This window comes from Equus przewalskii, chromosome 32 (assembly GCF_037783145.1).
Source record: "Equus przewalskii isolate Varuska chromosome 32, EquPr2, whole genome shotgun sequence".
In the NCBI taxonomy this organism is placed as follows: Eukaryota; Metazoa; Chordata; class Mammalia; order Perissodactyla; family Equidae; genus Equus; species Equus przewalskii.
The window spans coordinates 19,181,871-19,197,727 of record NC_091862.1 but is presented as its reverse complement, the minus strand read 5'-3'; the positions used below and the strand labels follow the sequence as shown (position 1 = coordinate 19,197,727).

Below are 15,857 nucleotides of genomic sequence, written 5' to 3'. Positions count from 1 at the left end.
GAATGTGGGTTTGTTTAAAAAGGACTGTAATTTTATTAAATCCTGTTGAATTTTATTTCTAGATTTAGCCTTCTATTTTCTATTAATATTTAACTAATGAAAAGCAGATTAGTACAGCACCATGTTAAAACACCTAACTCCTAATTTCAAGTTTGTGAAGGTAAAAAGCATCTAACAGCCCGTAGTGAGTTCTATAAGTATTCAGGTGCGTTTTGTTTTGTTCTTTACTAGCATACTTTATTAATTAAGAGTATAGGCTCTTGAGCCAGAATGCTTATTCAAATTCCGTCTCTGCTGCTTTCTAGCTGGGTGACTTGGGGCAAGTTACTTAATTTCTCTGTGCTTCAGTTCCCTTATGTGTTCATATAGCGGGAATAATGTATTCTTCATGGGTTATGAGGATTAAATAACTTAATATGTATAACATGTTTAATATAATGCCTAATACATAGAAAATGCTGTGTTTGCTTATTATATGTAGATTTGTAGAAATTTGCTTATTCATCTGTAATCAAGTCTCTTGATATATTCATTGGTGATAAGACATCAAGCCACACTTAGAAACATAGTTATGTGTTTCTTCATTACATTTTTAGCCTACACTATTTAAAAATGACTCTACAGGAATGAAAAATGCCAGTAAAAAGGTTATCGTTTCGAAAAGCAGTATTCCACAATGACGCTTGTCTACTTTTCAGATTTGCTGACTTGGGCAGAATCAGATGCTGGACAGATCAACTACCTCTTCTCCTCTTTTTATTTTAAGTGAAAGAAAAAAAATTGGGCCAGAGTAAAGTGTATTAACTGTATATTACCTTGGTTTTGAATGTTGCTGTTTTTAATACTTCATTTTTCTTTTTCTAGAAGGAACAGTTGTCTCATTTCTTTTAGACCTGTGGTGTCTGAGCTTTGTGATTATCAGCAGAAACTAGCTGGTTAGATTGACGTGTAATAAACCTACCTCTAAATGTCAACATCAGTAAATAGCCTGTGTTGAAATATTTGTGTAATATATAACTTATCAATTTGCATAAAAAGCCCACACATACCGTAAACTCCTTAATGGAATTAATGACAGCTTTGGTCGTCCAGGAGTAGAGTGTTATTGTCAGCATGAGAGTGGAGCTGCGGTAATCCAGCTCCAGTTCCTGATTAATGAGGTTAGTGAATTGCTTTAATCTCTCCTACTTATGTGTGGAGTAGGGCCACATCTTGTCTTTGAGAAATCTTGCGTGCATTCATGTTTAAATATTTGAACAAAAATGAATCTCAGGCCAGAGATAGTAATTTAGGGCATCGTCATGGACAGTTGCATAAATAATGGAAGATGTTTCTCAGAAACAGTGTTGCACATAGAATGGTGTAGGGTAAATCTTTTTTTGGTACAAGGTGCTGCATTTACATTTTATTTCAGGGATATTGAAAGTTAAGTAACATATAAAAATCTAAATTAAAATTTTTTTTAAACATTGAGTTTATTATAAGTAACAAAATATACTTCTCTAATGAGTCGTTTTGAAATATAAACAGGAAACTAAAATCCATTAGAAAGTGGTTAGTGTCCAAAGAGTTCTGTGTCCTTTACTGGTTGAAGTAATTGATGATGCCTTCCTTTGTTGATAAAGTATAAAGTATGGAAGGAGCTAGAGGAAACACCATTTTATCAGCAGAGGAAACAATGTGTTTGCAGGTTTCGTAAAAGCCTTAGGAGCTCTGAGAACAGATGTTCACTGCAAGTGGCAACAGGCAGGAAAAGCTGGTCATGGAAGGAGGAAGGACGTCCCTCCAGAAAAGGCTCTGCTCTTCTTAGATGGGAGGATAGTTTGTGGACATTCTTTTTGCCCCTAAGTCGTGGGGATTCATGGAATTAATTCTTAATATATATGAGAGAAAAAATACTTGATACCTCTGGCTTTTGATAGTTTTCTTCATATCAGAGGATTTAAGAGGAATCGTGGGTGTAAAGAGCTGAAGATGATAATGTAAAAAATTCAGTAAAATTATGATCCAAATAATATATAATTGTATAGATTTTTCAGGATCAGAGGAAGTTTTTTTAAAAAAAACTTCTGTGTAGAACTGTGGCCTTTGTGTATAACCGTATATTAAGCATTGTAAAGTGTTAAAGTACAAAAAAAATCACAATATAGAAAGTTGTTGAACCTGTGTGTAAAGACTCATTGTTTTTCCTGTTTTTACAAATTTTTTATTATGAAGTAGACTCACAGTAAGTTTCAAGATAGAGAGGTCCTGTGTACCCTTCTTCCGATGATAGCATTTTGTATGACAGTAGTACAATGTCAGACCTGGAGAATGACGTCAGCACAATACTCTGTTAACTAGACTGCAGACCTTATTTAGATTTACCAGTTTCTACAAGCACTCATTTTGTGTGTGTGTGTGTGTGTGTGTGTGTGTGTGTATGCAGTGTCCTGCAGTTTCATCACATCTATAGATTCGCCACAAACAAGACACATATCAGCTCCATCACTGTAAATGAATTTCCTCAGGCTGACCCTTTATAATTACACCCCCTCCTGCTCTCAGCCCCTAATCCCCGGCAACCACTGAGCTGCTCTCCATCTCGATACTGGTGTTAAGATTATCTTTTTACAGCAGTACGTGAGCCTATGTAAATAACATTGCAAATTGATAACTGATACCCCTAAATTTTAAAAATCTTAAATAATTTATGCTGCTGTTACTCATGTTATAGAAATTCTTTTCTCTTCAGTAGGATTCATCATAGAGTTCTTTGATGTGACTATTTTGTCTTACATGCTTAAGTGTTACATTTTAAATACTTTAAAACGGTGTTGCTATTTTAAAAAATGCATAGCAAAACATGAGTATTTAAATGGGGGTGGCTGTGGAAATCTGACAGTTGGGAGTAGCTGTGTCCCTTCAGTTCAGGGAAATCACATGTAGGTAAAGAAGCCACCATGGGAGGGGTCACCTATTGTTGCCATTTTGGCTCTACGTCTCCTCTTACTTGAGATTTTAAGATGGGGCAAACATCTTGAGAAAGAAGACGGCGTGGTCTGAAACACTTGTGGAAAGAAGAATGAAGAGTACAAACCTTTAATGCTCTGAGTCTTTTGAGTTTCTCTGGTTTAGAGTGATACAGATAAGAGGATGCTTTCTAGTGAAAGGGAGGGTGTGGACTTTATGTAGGAGCTACACAATAGAGTTTCGAAGGTGGAAAGGACTTCCAGAGAACGTTTAATGTAAATTTTGTCTTCAAAGCTATTGGAATCCTCTTGGATAAATGAGAAACTCTTATTTTAAAAGGATATTTTAAGATTTCTCATAGTAACTGAAAGGATTGGAATGGCAAATCCATTTTGAAATTAACATAAATTCTTCATGTTGCATCTTTTGTCTTATTCTCTCAGTGTAGATGAAGGATATCTGACTGCTTTGAGGAAAAACGTTCATATATCCTAATAAATCAACCTTAGTCTAGAGATTCTTAATCCTGTCATACATCAGAATCACCTCTGGATATTAAAAAAAGTACTCCTGCACAAGTCCTTCCTCTGAAAATTCTGATTCTCTGGGGTGAGGCTGAGCCCCTGCGTGGTTCTCACATGTTCCCAGAGATGTTCTTCTCCATACTTGATAGTATTTAATAGTATCAGATGTTTTAACTTTCTAAACTAGTCATATTTTTCAACCCTTTGGACATTGAAGTTACAGAGTGCTGAATGCTATCTTTATTTTCCGTATTATTCTAGTGGTAGAATTAGGTTTGGGGCCTAGTACGTTCGTAAGGATTTGTGTTAAGCCAAATAAAATGGGAAGGTTTCTTCACAGCATATCTTGCTCTTTTAGTCAAGGAAGTGTGTACAGTAGTGACCAAGAAACATACAGTCCGACCTCTAATTTTACATAGCTAGTTATCAGCTATAATATCCAACTAGATCCTAGTATAGTTGTAGTTTATAAGATACTAAATTAGACTTTAAATTATTGAAGAAGTTAAAACCTTTTTTACACACAGACACACAAGACACTCTTTTACATCTCTTTAGACTTTGGGTGAGGCAAATGTTTCTCAAAACTAAATTTATTGGCATAAAGTTCTGAAATTTGGGGTGGAGTTTTTTGGCAGCTGTTTAGTAGCTTTAATGTTTATAAAATGTGTTCTGTATAAAATATCTTACACTCTGTTTTTAAGGGAGCTCTTGTCAGTGCCTTGGCTGACGACACCTTACATTTGTGGAATTTACGTCAAAAGAGACCTGCCATACTACATTCACTTAAATTTTGCAGAGAAAGGTAAGAACTCATTCAGTTATCCTATATATAGGATATTTGCTATTCTGTTTTGAAACATTTTCTTTGAACTTTATTCTTTGATTTTATTTTTTGTGATGGACTTTATGAATAATCTAAAAAGTAATTCAAAACTTCAAAAGTTACGCAGTAAAAAGCAAGTTTCCTGCATTTCCGTACCCATCTTCCTCTCCAGAGGCAACCACATAAACTTCTTTTGTGTCCTCATGGAAATAATTGCAGTCTGTATATATAAGCAAAAATCTCTATAAAGCTCCCTTTTTTTCATAAAAGGGAATGCATTGTGTATTATTTCTGTAACTTGTGTTCATTTAACCCTATATCTGATAGATTGTTTCATATTGGCACGTTTAAATCTTCCTTAGTAATTTTCATAACTGCGTGATATTCCATTGCCTGGGAGGGCTATAATTTATTCACTCAGTCTTCAGCAGTGCACATTTATATCGTCTTAAGTCTGCTCCTCATTCTGCTCTGTTGTGATATTATCTTACGTATGTCTTTGTCCGCTTACACAAATCTGCGAGAGAAATTTGTAGAAGAGGAACAGCTTGGTCACAGAAATCTGTTATATGACTTAGGAGTTTTGTGCTTTGATTGGAGAGGCCTTTTTCACCCCAATTTTATTAAATATTCTCTTTTTTTATAATATTCTCAAAGTTGCTTTTTTAATGCTTAATCTTTGATTCACGTGGAAGTTATTTTGGTATGAAATATGAGTAAAGAATATAGTCCCTACTCCCCCGCATTGCTTGTGGGATATATTTTTTATTTGTATATGTAAATATGTATGTGTATGTGTGTGTGTATAGATGTATGTGAGTATATGAGTGTGTACATATATATGTGTGTGTGTGTGTGTGTGTCAAGGTTAAGGAATCTGGGTCTAGATAGTATCTAAATGCAGTGGAGTTAGTGTCTTCAGGCCATGACCATGTGCAAGGCTCAGGCTGTGTTCCTGCTTTGATAAGTGTCAATCTGTTCAGGTTATATAAACAGGTCAGTCTGTGAGTCTGGGCTTCTGCCCACAATGGCCCTCTGAGTATGCAAGCTAAAGAGGTTGCTGGGAACATAGCAGTTCAGACTTCTCTAGCCAACACCAGGGCATGCCTGCATTGTATGGGGGACAGAGACCAGAGCTGGCAGGGGTCAGTAGCAAAGTTTGCTATTGGACTGTATCTTGTATGGGAAAAATAAAGTCATCTAAGTGGCTTTAGTTGAATCACGGTTCTCCTAGGAGAAGGGCAGAGGTGAAGGAGGAGTTAATGGAAGAAGGGAGGGGTGAGATCAGGGAAGAAGAGCAAGCAAAAAGTCAGGGTTTAGTTCTTTTCTACCTGTTGGGACGAGGGCCAGCCCCTTGACTTGCTGGGCAGAGTTCCTCAGTCAGCTTGCCAGTGGGATCTCAGGAGGAGCCCTCTGTCAGCCTCATTGCCATAGAGCAGGTGGAGATAGTGATGGGCGTCTGGGTTCCAGTACATGTCCTCTTGGTGTCAGCCTCACACCACCTGCTGGAAGTGGAAATGTGGATCTGGCTGAGTAGTTGTCAACCTGGTGTGATTTTATCCCCTAGGAAGTGTTTGACAGTGTCTGGAGACATTTTTTTGTTGTCATAATTAGAGGAGGAGGGTGAGCAGTGCTCCTGGCATCTAGTGGATACAGGCCGAGGATGCTGCCAAGTGTTATGCGACGCACAAGACAGTCCCCCATAACGAAAAATTAGCTGGTCCAAAATATCGGTAGTGTCAGAGTTAAGAAACCCTGGACTCTAGCACATTAAATGATTTTATTTGGTCAGAGTAGCGCTGTAGAAGTTCTCTTAAACCACCACCCACTGCAGGGGTCCTGCCAGGATGTAGAATTCCAGGAGAAGGATACCTCGGACACCTTATTTTCCTGTGGCATCTTCGTATTCCTCACCGGAACACAGAAATTTGGCAGTGTGTGGTCCAAGTTCACATATACTGCAGGTTATCATGGTAAATCTTCATGGAGAAAGGATCAAACCTCGAGGAATCCCAGAGGCAGGAGTTGATGATGGTCAGATATGGAGTGAGTCTCCTCTGTAGTACTTCTGACGATAGTCTCCCAGAAGTTCTGGTAAAGGTGGGTGAGGAACAGTAAGCTAGTCTATAAGGTGCCTTTGTGTGAAGTACAAGTAAAGTCGCCCTTCTTGGTGGCTGCAGCCTCACAGAGTCCACCACCCCCTCCTTGGTTGGGTGCTGTTAGGTAGGGCACAACCTGCACGATTGTCCGCAGTGGGTCCTAAAAGTTACAAGTGAAATGAACTGATGAAGTTCCTAGTTTTGAGTTCTGTCCTATCCCCATTTAGTTGATAGAAAATCACAGACAGCTGATTATGTGCCAGCTGAGTGCTGGCTGCTGAGCATGCATTTGTAAACAAGACCCGGCTGACCACCAGAAACTCCCGGGGTCCGTTCAAAGCTCAGCTGCCCTTGGGCCTTCATTAGGCGACAGTAACTGAACTGTAGCGTGAGCACCTGGTCCTTCAGTGTCTCCTTTGGATGAAGTCCTCTGGGATGGCTACAAACTTGGATGGCAGCTGGTGGAATGCCCAGAAATGGGCGTGGGGCCTCATGGATGACCCTTGTTATATTCTCTCCAGACTAAAGTTCAGACTTCTTCAAATGGCAGCAGGGAGAGGGGTGGCATTTGGGAGGAGCTTAGTTTTCCTCAGCACCTGGCTGCAGGTTCAGAGGGAAAGTGGAGTGAGGCTTTCCCCCAGCTCTGGGACCCTGCCCACGGCAGCAAGGCTGGTTCTGCCTCTCACCCTGAGCTCTGTGTCGTTCAGGAGTTCCCATGTGCCCTGTACTCTGTACCCTGATGGAAGCTTTCTGTTGGCATGGCTGCCCAGGCAGGCAGAGGGACAAAATCCTGTCCTTCTCATTTGTAGGAATCCATCCTTTTCTTTCTACAACTGCTTTCCATTCAGTGATTATATCTGTAGCAGTCAGGATAGCCTGAGTTATGCTGTGGTAACAAACACTCTCAAAATCTTAATGACTTAGTCTAGCAACAGTTTATTTTTGCTAATGCTATATGTCCTCTGTGGGTTTGCTGGAACTCTTCCTTTTCATTATCGTCTTTATTCCAGAATCCTGGCTAAGGAACAGCCAGTCTTTACAATATTGCCGGTCACCATAGTAGAGAATCACTGCTCTGCGTATTCTCTACATAGTAGAGAATGTGGCGGCGCACATGTTGGCCCTTCAAGTTTCTGCCTGGAAGTGATACATCTTTCTCTGCTCTCGTTTCCCGGGCCAGAGCAAGCCACATGGCCAGCCCTAGTTTCAGTCGTATAACCAGGAAGAGGGAAAGCTGGACTGTTTGTGAATATTTAATACTGACGCCCCGACTGCTGCTTATTTTTGCTGTCGCCATTGCGGTACAGTAAGCAGTAGCCTGGTCAGTGTTGCCCTCCGTCCTCAGGCGGTTGGCACTAACTTAATAGTTGAGTTACTGTTTCACTTTTATGCTATTTGCACTTATATTTCTGAAAGTAGGAAAGGTAAGAAAAATATAAAAAGTTTATACAGGGTAATTCATTACATTCCGAACCATTGTTAAATAATTTAAACTTAGGTTTTATTCCCTCATTTTCATAAGTGGTCAAATTTTCTTATTTTAGTGGAAATTTATATAAATGTAATTATCTGTAGTGATTTAAATTGTATTTTTTCATAATGTGGATTTTTTCTAGTTTTAATTTTTTTAATTGTGCTAAAATAAAAATAAAATTTACTATTTTAACCATTTTTAAGTGTACATATAGTTCAGTTATGTTAGGTACATTCACATTGTGTGCAACCACATAATGTGGGTATTTTGATATGATTTCACTTTATGCTGTTTAAGAAAAAATAGATAAATTGGAGTCTCAAGTCTTGGTTTCGCTATGAACTTGGGTGTATTACTTTACTGCCTTGTGTGTGGGTTTCCTAATTTGTCATGTTGGCTGCTGAGCTTGCATTTGGAAACAAGACAGACTGGGACCTTGCCGTTAGGATCTTAGTCAAAGTTAAGACAAGCTTAGCTTCCCAGATGCCCAATAAAATGACATTTGTTTGTGTTAAATAAATATGTATCTCAGTTTCCATAGAATGATTCTGAGTTGGGGGATAACATAAACTTGTGAATGCCCTCGTGGTTAGCAGCCACTTTCTACTCATTGTCAAGTTTAGTCCTTCCCAGTGTTGGTTACTTACCTTCAGATATGATTTTCTCTATCACCTGGGGAGCAGTACACCATAGTGGTTCTGAGTGCAGACCCTGGAACCAAACTGCCTGAGCTGGGTCTTAGTTCATAGCCCTGTCACTTATTAACTGTGTCAGTTTGTTATCTGTAAAATGGATCATTATTAAAAAACCCTAAGATTCATATTTTAAAGTTAATATGTATAAAATAAGTAGTATGTATAAAGCACTTAAAACAGTATTTAGTACATAGAAATCACCTATATAGCTGTTTTTTTTTTAATATATTGGATTTACTTAAGGTAATAATTTTGTAACTGGAAATATCTGCATTAACTAAACCAGAGATTTGTCTTAGGCGGTTCTTTATAGAAACAACTAATTGAAAAAGGAAAATCATTAGAGCCGATGACGTTAACTATATCAAATCTATTTAAATTGTAGACAGTTCTGAGCTTGAAGTTAACAGTAGCTACCCCTCTTCCACTTCCAACATACAGTTCTACTTTTTGAGACATGATAAGTGCAGGCCATTTTTAGGGAGTAAGACAGTGCATCTTGAAGAGTGTTTATATTCATAGGTAGGGGAATGTATTGGCTTGCTAGAGTTGCCATAAGAAGTACCACAGACCAGGTGGCTTAGACAACAGAAGCTGATTTTCTCACAGTTCTGGAGGCTAGACGTCCGAGATCAAGGTGCCGGCTGGGTTGGTTTCTTCTGCTGTCTGTTCTTGGCTTATAGACGAGCATCCTATCCCTCCCTCTCTCTTCACGTGGTCTTCCCTCTGTGTGTGTCTGTGTCCCCATTTCCTCCTCTTACGAGCGCATCAGTCATATTGGATTAGGGCCCACCCGTGTGACCTTACTTTATCTAAATTACTTCTTTAAAGATCCCATCTCCAAAAAGAGTTACATTCTGAGGCATTGGGGTTAGGACTTCAACGTATGAATTTGAGGTGGGGGGACGACGACACAGTTCAGTCCCTAACAGAGAAGTAGGTTAAAACCAACCAGGATACAAGATAGAAATTTTTTTAAAAATCACCAAACAGAAGAAAAAGTAAACATAATTTGAAAGTTGAAGAAACAAGGTTTTAAATATCTTCCTTGGCTGGCATGCAGTTCACTGTGCCGGTTGCCAGGTCCCTCTTCAGTTAGGGATTCGTCTGTCATACAGTTTTACCGTAAGAATGAATTTGCCAGTGGTAGTAGCTACAGCGTCTGAATCCCCTGCTACATGAAGGGAGTTGGTAGTAGCAGTGTGTCATAGTGGAGAACCTCAGAGGTGGTGTGGCTTTTAATGCCCCATCCCCTGTTATGGATTGCATTGTATTCCCCAAAAAGATACTTTGAAGTGCTAACACCCGGTACCTGTGAAGGTAACCTTATTTGGAAGTAGGATCTTTGCAGATGTGAGCAAGTCAATATGAGGCTAAGGTGGGCCTTAATCCAATATGACCACGGTCCTTATAAGAAGAGGAGAAGAGGCCCAGACACACAGGATAACACCATGTGATGGTGGAGGGAGAGACTGGAGTGACGCATCTGCAAGTCAGGGAATGCTGAGGAGAGCTGGCGATCCCAGAAGCTGGGAGGGAGGCATGGAACACGCTCTCCCCTGGAGCCTTGAGAGAGAAACGGCCCTGCTGACGCCTTGATGTCTGGTGGCCTCTCGAACTGCGAGAGAGTACCTTTCTGTTGTTTTAAGCTGCCCAGTTTGTGGTAACTTGTTCTGGCAGCCCCAGAGTCTAATGTGTATCTCCTTTGTTCTTCTTGCTTGATGTTGGTGAGCCTTGTTCTTACGCCCTTGGGTTTATCCTTGTAAAGCAGGGCTTTGGCTTTGATAGGAGCTGAGAATTTGAAAGTGAAATTCTGATAAGGTAGGTGCCTTATCAGAGTATGTCTCATTTAGCTTCTACTTTGTCTTTTCCTTTAAAAGAAGTTTACTTGGGAGGAAGTCACGGGTCTATAAGCAACTACAACTATCTGCTAGTCCTTTTTTATCACCTTGAGTTAGTGTGACCAGTGTTCTCAACCATGTTAAATTTTTGCATAATAGTTTTTAAATAACAGCATTAAATACAAAGCATTTAAGACTGAAGACTAAGTTATATTTGTGGGCTTTCCTATTTAGGACTTAATATTTTCTAATAATTATATCCCTTAATTGTATAACTGTATGTTTATAAAATGCTTCCACATAAATGTTATGTATTCTCAGGGGTCAAGAAAAATTTCCCCTAAGTGAAAGTTCAGAGAATAGATTTTTTTCCCCATAAATATGTTAGACACCTGAATAGCTGAGTCTTTATGTTGAAATTAATATATTTCTTTTAAAGATATGCTTTTCCTTTATTCTAACACACTGATTTACAGCTTTTTCATTGCATGATAGATGTGTCTATTTAAAGAATAAAATAAGCATGCCTGCATTCTAAAGTAATGATTAGGAAAATACGATATTATATGGAATGCACTAATAAAATTGTAACTTAACAATTATCACTGTCCAAAGTCCTCTTAAGAAAGAAACCTACTTGACAAATGGAGTGATCCGTTCAGAACCAGCACCGCACTGGGAAGTTGGTGCCCATTGGTTACTTTAGAGACTGACTGCTGCCCTAGCGTCAGATTTTCTTAGTAGCATAAATTAATATAGAAACAAAAACTAATTTATCTCATTATACTCTTATTATAATATTACCTAAATGTTGTGCTTTGCATATTTATGAGGTTTATAATTTCTCAGTATGAACAGGGCATAGCTGCAAAAGAGTCTTTGGCTAGATACCAAGCCTCAAAATATCTCTACAGGTCTTCCAAAGATTTTGAATTAATTCACTGCACATATTTAACAAGAAAAAAGTTAATCATAATATTGGAACAAATTAGAGACCTAGAATTACAGTTTTTGTGGTAATTGCATCATATCGACAAAATATTTTTCTTTGAAAGCAGCTTTATGAAAACTGTACAAGCATTAGAAATGAGAGCAGTTTGGTGGAATGAAATTCAGGACTTGAACACAGGAGTGAAAATGTTAGCAAGGCAGAGAGAGGAATCTGCCCTGGACCTAATTCTAATCCACAAAGAGAATTGCTTGCTGATATGGGTATGAAGAATCACCTTGGGTATTCTGAGTATGGAGAACCATGCACTGAGACAAACTTTAATAAGAAAAGAGAAAAATAAGTTCTCCGTGTTCAGAGGAAAGACAGTTATGATTTGATGACCTTGAGACTGTAAAAGGAAAGATGGTCAGTAAGTGTTGGGTAACTTCCTAGAATAAAATTATCCGTAATAACTAAGAAATTCTGACAAGGACATTGGGACAGACATTCAAAGAGACTAGTCTAGTTGCACAAGGACTTTACAATGTACTCAGGTGTAAAAAGATTATATAGAAGGAGGGGGTACGTAATCAAAGGTGATATAAGAGTCATTTAGCTCTGCTAATGAGCTAAGTCTTGTGAAAAATACTAGAGAAAAATAATGAATGAAAACACTGTATTTTAATGTTTAGGGCAAGAAAGCTAAGGATTAATGGTAGACAGAGTTAGGACATATGTAATTCCTCTAACTGTACCAGTGCAGTACTGGCTCAGACAGATAGTGTCTTCGGCTGCTGAAAGGACTGACTCCTGTACCGTTATTGGCTGGCTTAGGAGGAATATAGAGGGGGAGTCGTGCTTCAAATTTGGAAATGAAAAAATTGCATTTTAGAAGGTAAGTTCACTAAACTGAAATGCGGAATTGGGTGCCTTCCGCGTGCCAGGGATTGTGCTACCTATTGGGGTAAGAAAGATGAATAAAATGCATGAATAGCTTATATTAAAGCAGAGACCCAGACATATAATAACCATAATACAATACGGATGAATGCCATTTGAAAAGTTTGTGTTAAACACACGTGATAGCATAATTAATCCAATCTTTTTCAACTTTTTTTTTTTTAACATACTGCTTTTAAAAGAAGACAAAGGCAGTCATCAAGAAAATACAAAGTAAAACCGTAACCAGATACCACTACACTTTCATCAGAGTGGCTAAAATGTTGACACTGACGTGACACATTTGGAACCTCTTATAACCTCCTGGTGGGAGTTTTAAGTGTTACAATCACTTTGGAAAATATTTTGGTTGTCTTCACATACTCCATGACCCAACGCTTCCACTCCTAGACATATATGTGTGGTAGGCAGAATTCTAAAATGGGTTCCTTGATTTCTGCTCCCTGGTATACACACCCTCTCCTCATTATTCCAGCAAACACTCATTTAGATGAAGGCGCTTTGTAGCTGTAATTGAGGTCCCAGTTAGTTGACTTTAAGATAGGGAGGTTAAACTCAATAAGCCTGACTTAATCAAGTGAGCCTTTAAAAGGGAATGGACTATTCCTGACAAAGGTTCAAAGCGTTAGAGGGATTCACTGCAAGGGAGAGTCAGTCCTACAACCACAAGAAGCTGAGTTCGACTAGCAGCGCCTGAATGAGCTTGAGAGCTGATTCCTCCCCAGAGCCTCCAGAAAGGGACGCCTGGCTGGTACCTGAACTTCAGCCTTGTGACACCTTGAGCAGAGAACCCAGTCATGCACTGCCTGCACTTCTGACCTGCAGAAACTGAGAGAATAAGTGGGTATTGTCTTAAGCCATTAATTTTGTGTTAATTTGCTACACAGCAATAAAAAACTAATGCAGATTTTGGTACGTAGAAGTGGGACCTGCTGTGACAAATACCTAAAAATGTGGAAATTGCTTTGGAATTGGGCAGTGGGTAGAGGCCATGTTACTGAGCAATGGGCTTGTTCTGCTTTCTGCAAGACTTGGCCAAAAAGCCAGGAGGCAAGTCAGTGAAATAAAGGGTGTATTGGTTTTGCCAGCGAAGGTGGAAGATGGCAGCCTAGTGTCCTTAAAGCCCATCTTACAGAACCAAGCCTACAGGCCAGTCACAGTAGGCTGGTCCCCGGGTGGGACAGACTTCTCATCTTAGTTCCTGATAATCTTTTGTTTTACTGGATATGCATCAGAGACCGGAGCAACACCCTGTACCCTGATTTAGTTTATAGATAATGAGAACAAAATCTTGAATACATATAGAAAGATTAGTGTTTATGTGAGTGGCACAACAGTTATAAGAATCTTGAGGAGCATGGTAGAACAGCCTGCATTGCTTTGAACACGCTGTTTGTGGGACTCTGGTCTTGGAGACTGCTGCCACGGAGAGCTCAGAAGGGACAGAGGAACGTGCTTTTGGAAACTGGAGGAAGCAGTTCCTTGTTATGTAGTGGCAGGAAGCTTAACAGAAGTGTCTCCTCCACACTGTGTAAGTGGTTACCTTTCATAGTTAGCTGAGGAGATTTCCAAGGAAAGGGTTGAAGGTGACTTTCTCTTGAAGCTTTAAATGCAAGAGGAGAGAAGTAAATTGAGGGAAGAATTATTAAAGGAACCAGGACTTAATGATTTGGGAAATTCTTACCGTGATCCAGCTGGCAAAAGAGACTGCTTCTGAAAGTGTGGCACAGAGAAAAACAGAAGGGTGTGGCTGTACACCTTTTTCCTAAAAATCTGAAGACCAAAAGGTCGGAGTGCTCAGTCACACAAGGCCTCTTTTAAGAGATTAAGGGTGTGCCCCACAGATCTTCTCAGCCACACCAGAGAGCCTCTGTGAAGCTGGAGAGTGTCACCCCTCTGGCCTCTCAGCAGGAGCCAAGACAGAGAAAGGATTATCCCAAAAAGATGTGTGGGTGTGACTTTTGTCTAATGGAGTAAAACCCAGTGAAATTTATTTAAGACCCACAAATTTCTTGCGAAAATTGTATAGCAGAAGCATTACCAGCTTGGACTGAAAGAGGCGGTATAAAATGGAAGGAGGCTGCAGCCAAAAGTAGGATGATAAAAGTACTCAGCTGCAAACAGATGTCCTTTTATGAAAAAGGAAGAATGGTGAAGAGGCAGAGCTGAGAGCCACACAGGCAGTTATTCCTGGGCCTTGAAACCTAGGGTTAGGGTACCAAACCCAACATTTGCCCAACTGGATTTTAAAACCGTTATGGACCAGTGACTCCTATTTACCATCCACTTTCTCCACTTTGGGAATTTCTGTAAATGTGATGTTATGCCTGTCCCATCACTGAATGCTGGGAGTGCGGGAGGCAGATAATTCGTCTCTTGAGTTTCATAGGTCACAGATGGAGGGGAATTGTGCCCAGGAGCTGTACTTAATGGTTATACTCAGGACCCTCATCTGCAACGAATTTAGATGAGATCTGGGATTTTTGAGCCGATGAGATTTTGGACTTGAATTGATGCTGTAATTGGTTGAGACTTTGGGGATGTTGGGATGAGTGAATGTGTTTTGCATTTGGGTGCAATGTGAATCTTGGGAGGCTGAAGGGCTGGCAATTAAAGGCAGAATTCTAAGAAGGTCCCCAAGATTTCCGCCCCCTGGTGTACACACACCTTCTCCTAATTATTCAGTCAATTCTAATCAAGGCGCTGCTGTGAAGGGATTTTGCAGATGTAATTGAGATCCCAAATCGGTTGACCTTCGTGTAGGGAGTTTATCTGATTGCTTTTAGTCTTTTATTACCTAACTTAAAATGGCACAAGTGAGTGGAATTACCTGCGTGGTTTGGCTCATCTCTGGAGCTCGGTTTGGTTCAAGTGTATCCATAGTATATGGGTAAGTTGAGGAAGGTATGGACACTAATGAACAACTGAATCATGTTAGGAAGAAACGGACTGAGGAATGGATGGTGGGTAGATGAACAACCAGTGTCCACCGTACTTCTCAGTCTTCAGAATGAAGTTGAAACTCTTAAATATATAGCGCTCTGTGAAAGGTCTCGCAAGATCTGTGACTCTGCTTCTTAGCACGGTAATTTCATTTCGCTATCCTTCTCCCTCTCTTTGTGTGTTATAATCCAGCTGCCCTGACCTGTCAGTGTTTTAGTGAACTGTCTTGTCTCCTGCCCGTTTATATGTGCTGATCTCCCTGCTCAGAACACACTTAGGATTCTGTTTTCATGGCTAACCCTGTTCATCTTTAAAGTCTCGTCATTTCTTTTACAGGTTTTTCTGTAAAGTTCCCAAGTCTGGGTGTTGTGCCTGTTTGTGTTACCCCACAGTGTGATGCTCTCTCCCTGAAAGAGCACATCCCATGCTTAGTGTACTTGCCCTGGTTGCTTGTCTTCTCCGGTAAAGTGTAAACCGCGTCTGTTTTCTTTATCGTTTTCTTCCTAGCACCACTCTCAACGCCTGACATCTAGTAAATGCTTGAAAAAAAGTTTGTTGACATTTTGGTACCTCATTGCCTTTGCTGAAACAGGGGAATCTCTTTTCTCTAGG

General features: G+C 39.7%; 1 protein-coding gene across 5 annotated transcripts in view; it reads left to right on the top strand.

Annotated features, from left to right (window-relative positions):
- Positions 1–15,857, top strand: part of STXBP5 (syntaxin binding protein 5) — a 167,304-nt gene that overhangs the window by 27,461 nt on the left and 123,986 nt on the right. For all 5 annotated transcript variants that reach the window (XR_011535637.1, XR_011535636.1, XM_008539939.2 and 2 more), the window contains exons 3-4: positions 1,079–1,160; positions 4,181–4,281. Coding sequence is in view for 3 of the 5 variants with exons in the window: in XM_008539939.2 (XP_008538161.1) it covers positions 1,079–1,160; positions 4,181–4,281 (183 nt within the window). In the remaining 2 variants the exon portion in view is untranslated. The remainder of the gene's footprint in view (positions 1–1,078; positions 1,161–4,180; positions 4,282–15,857) is intronic.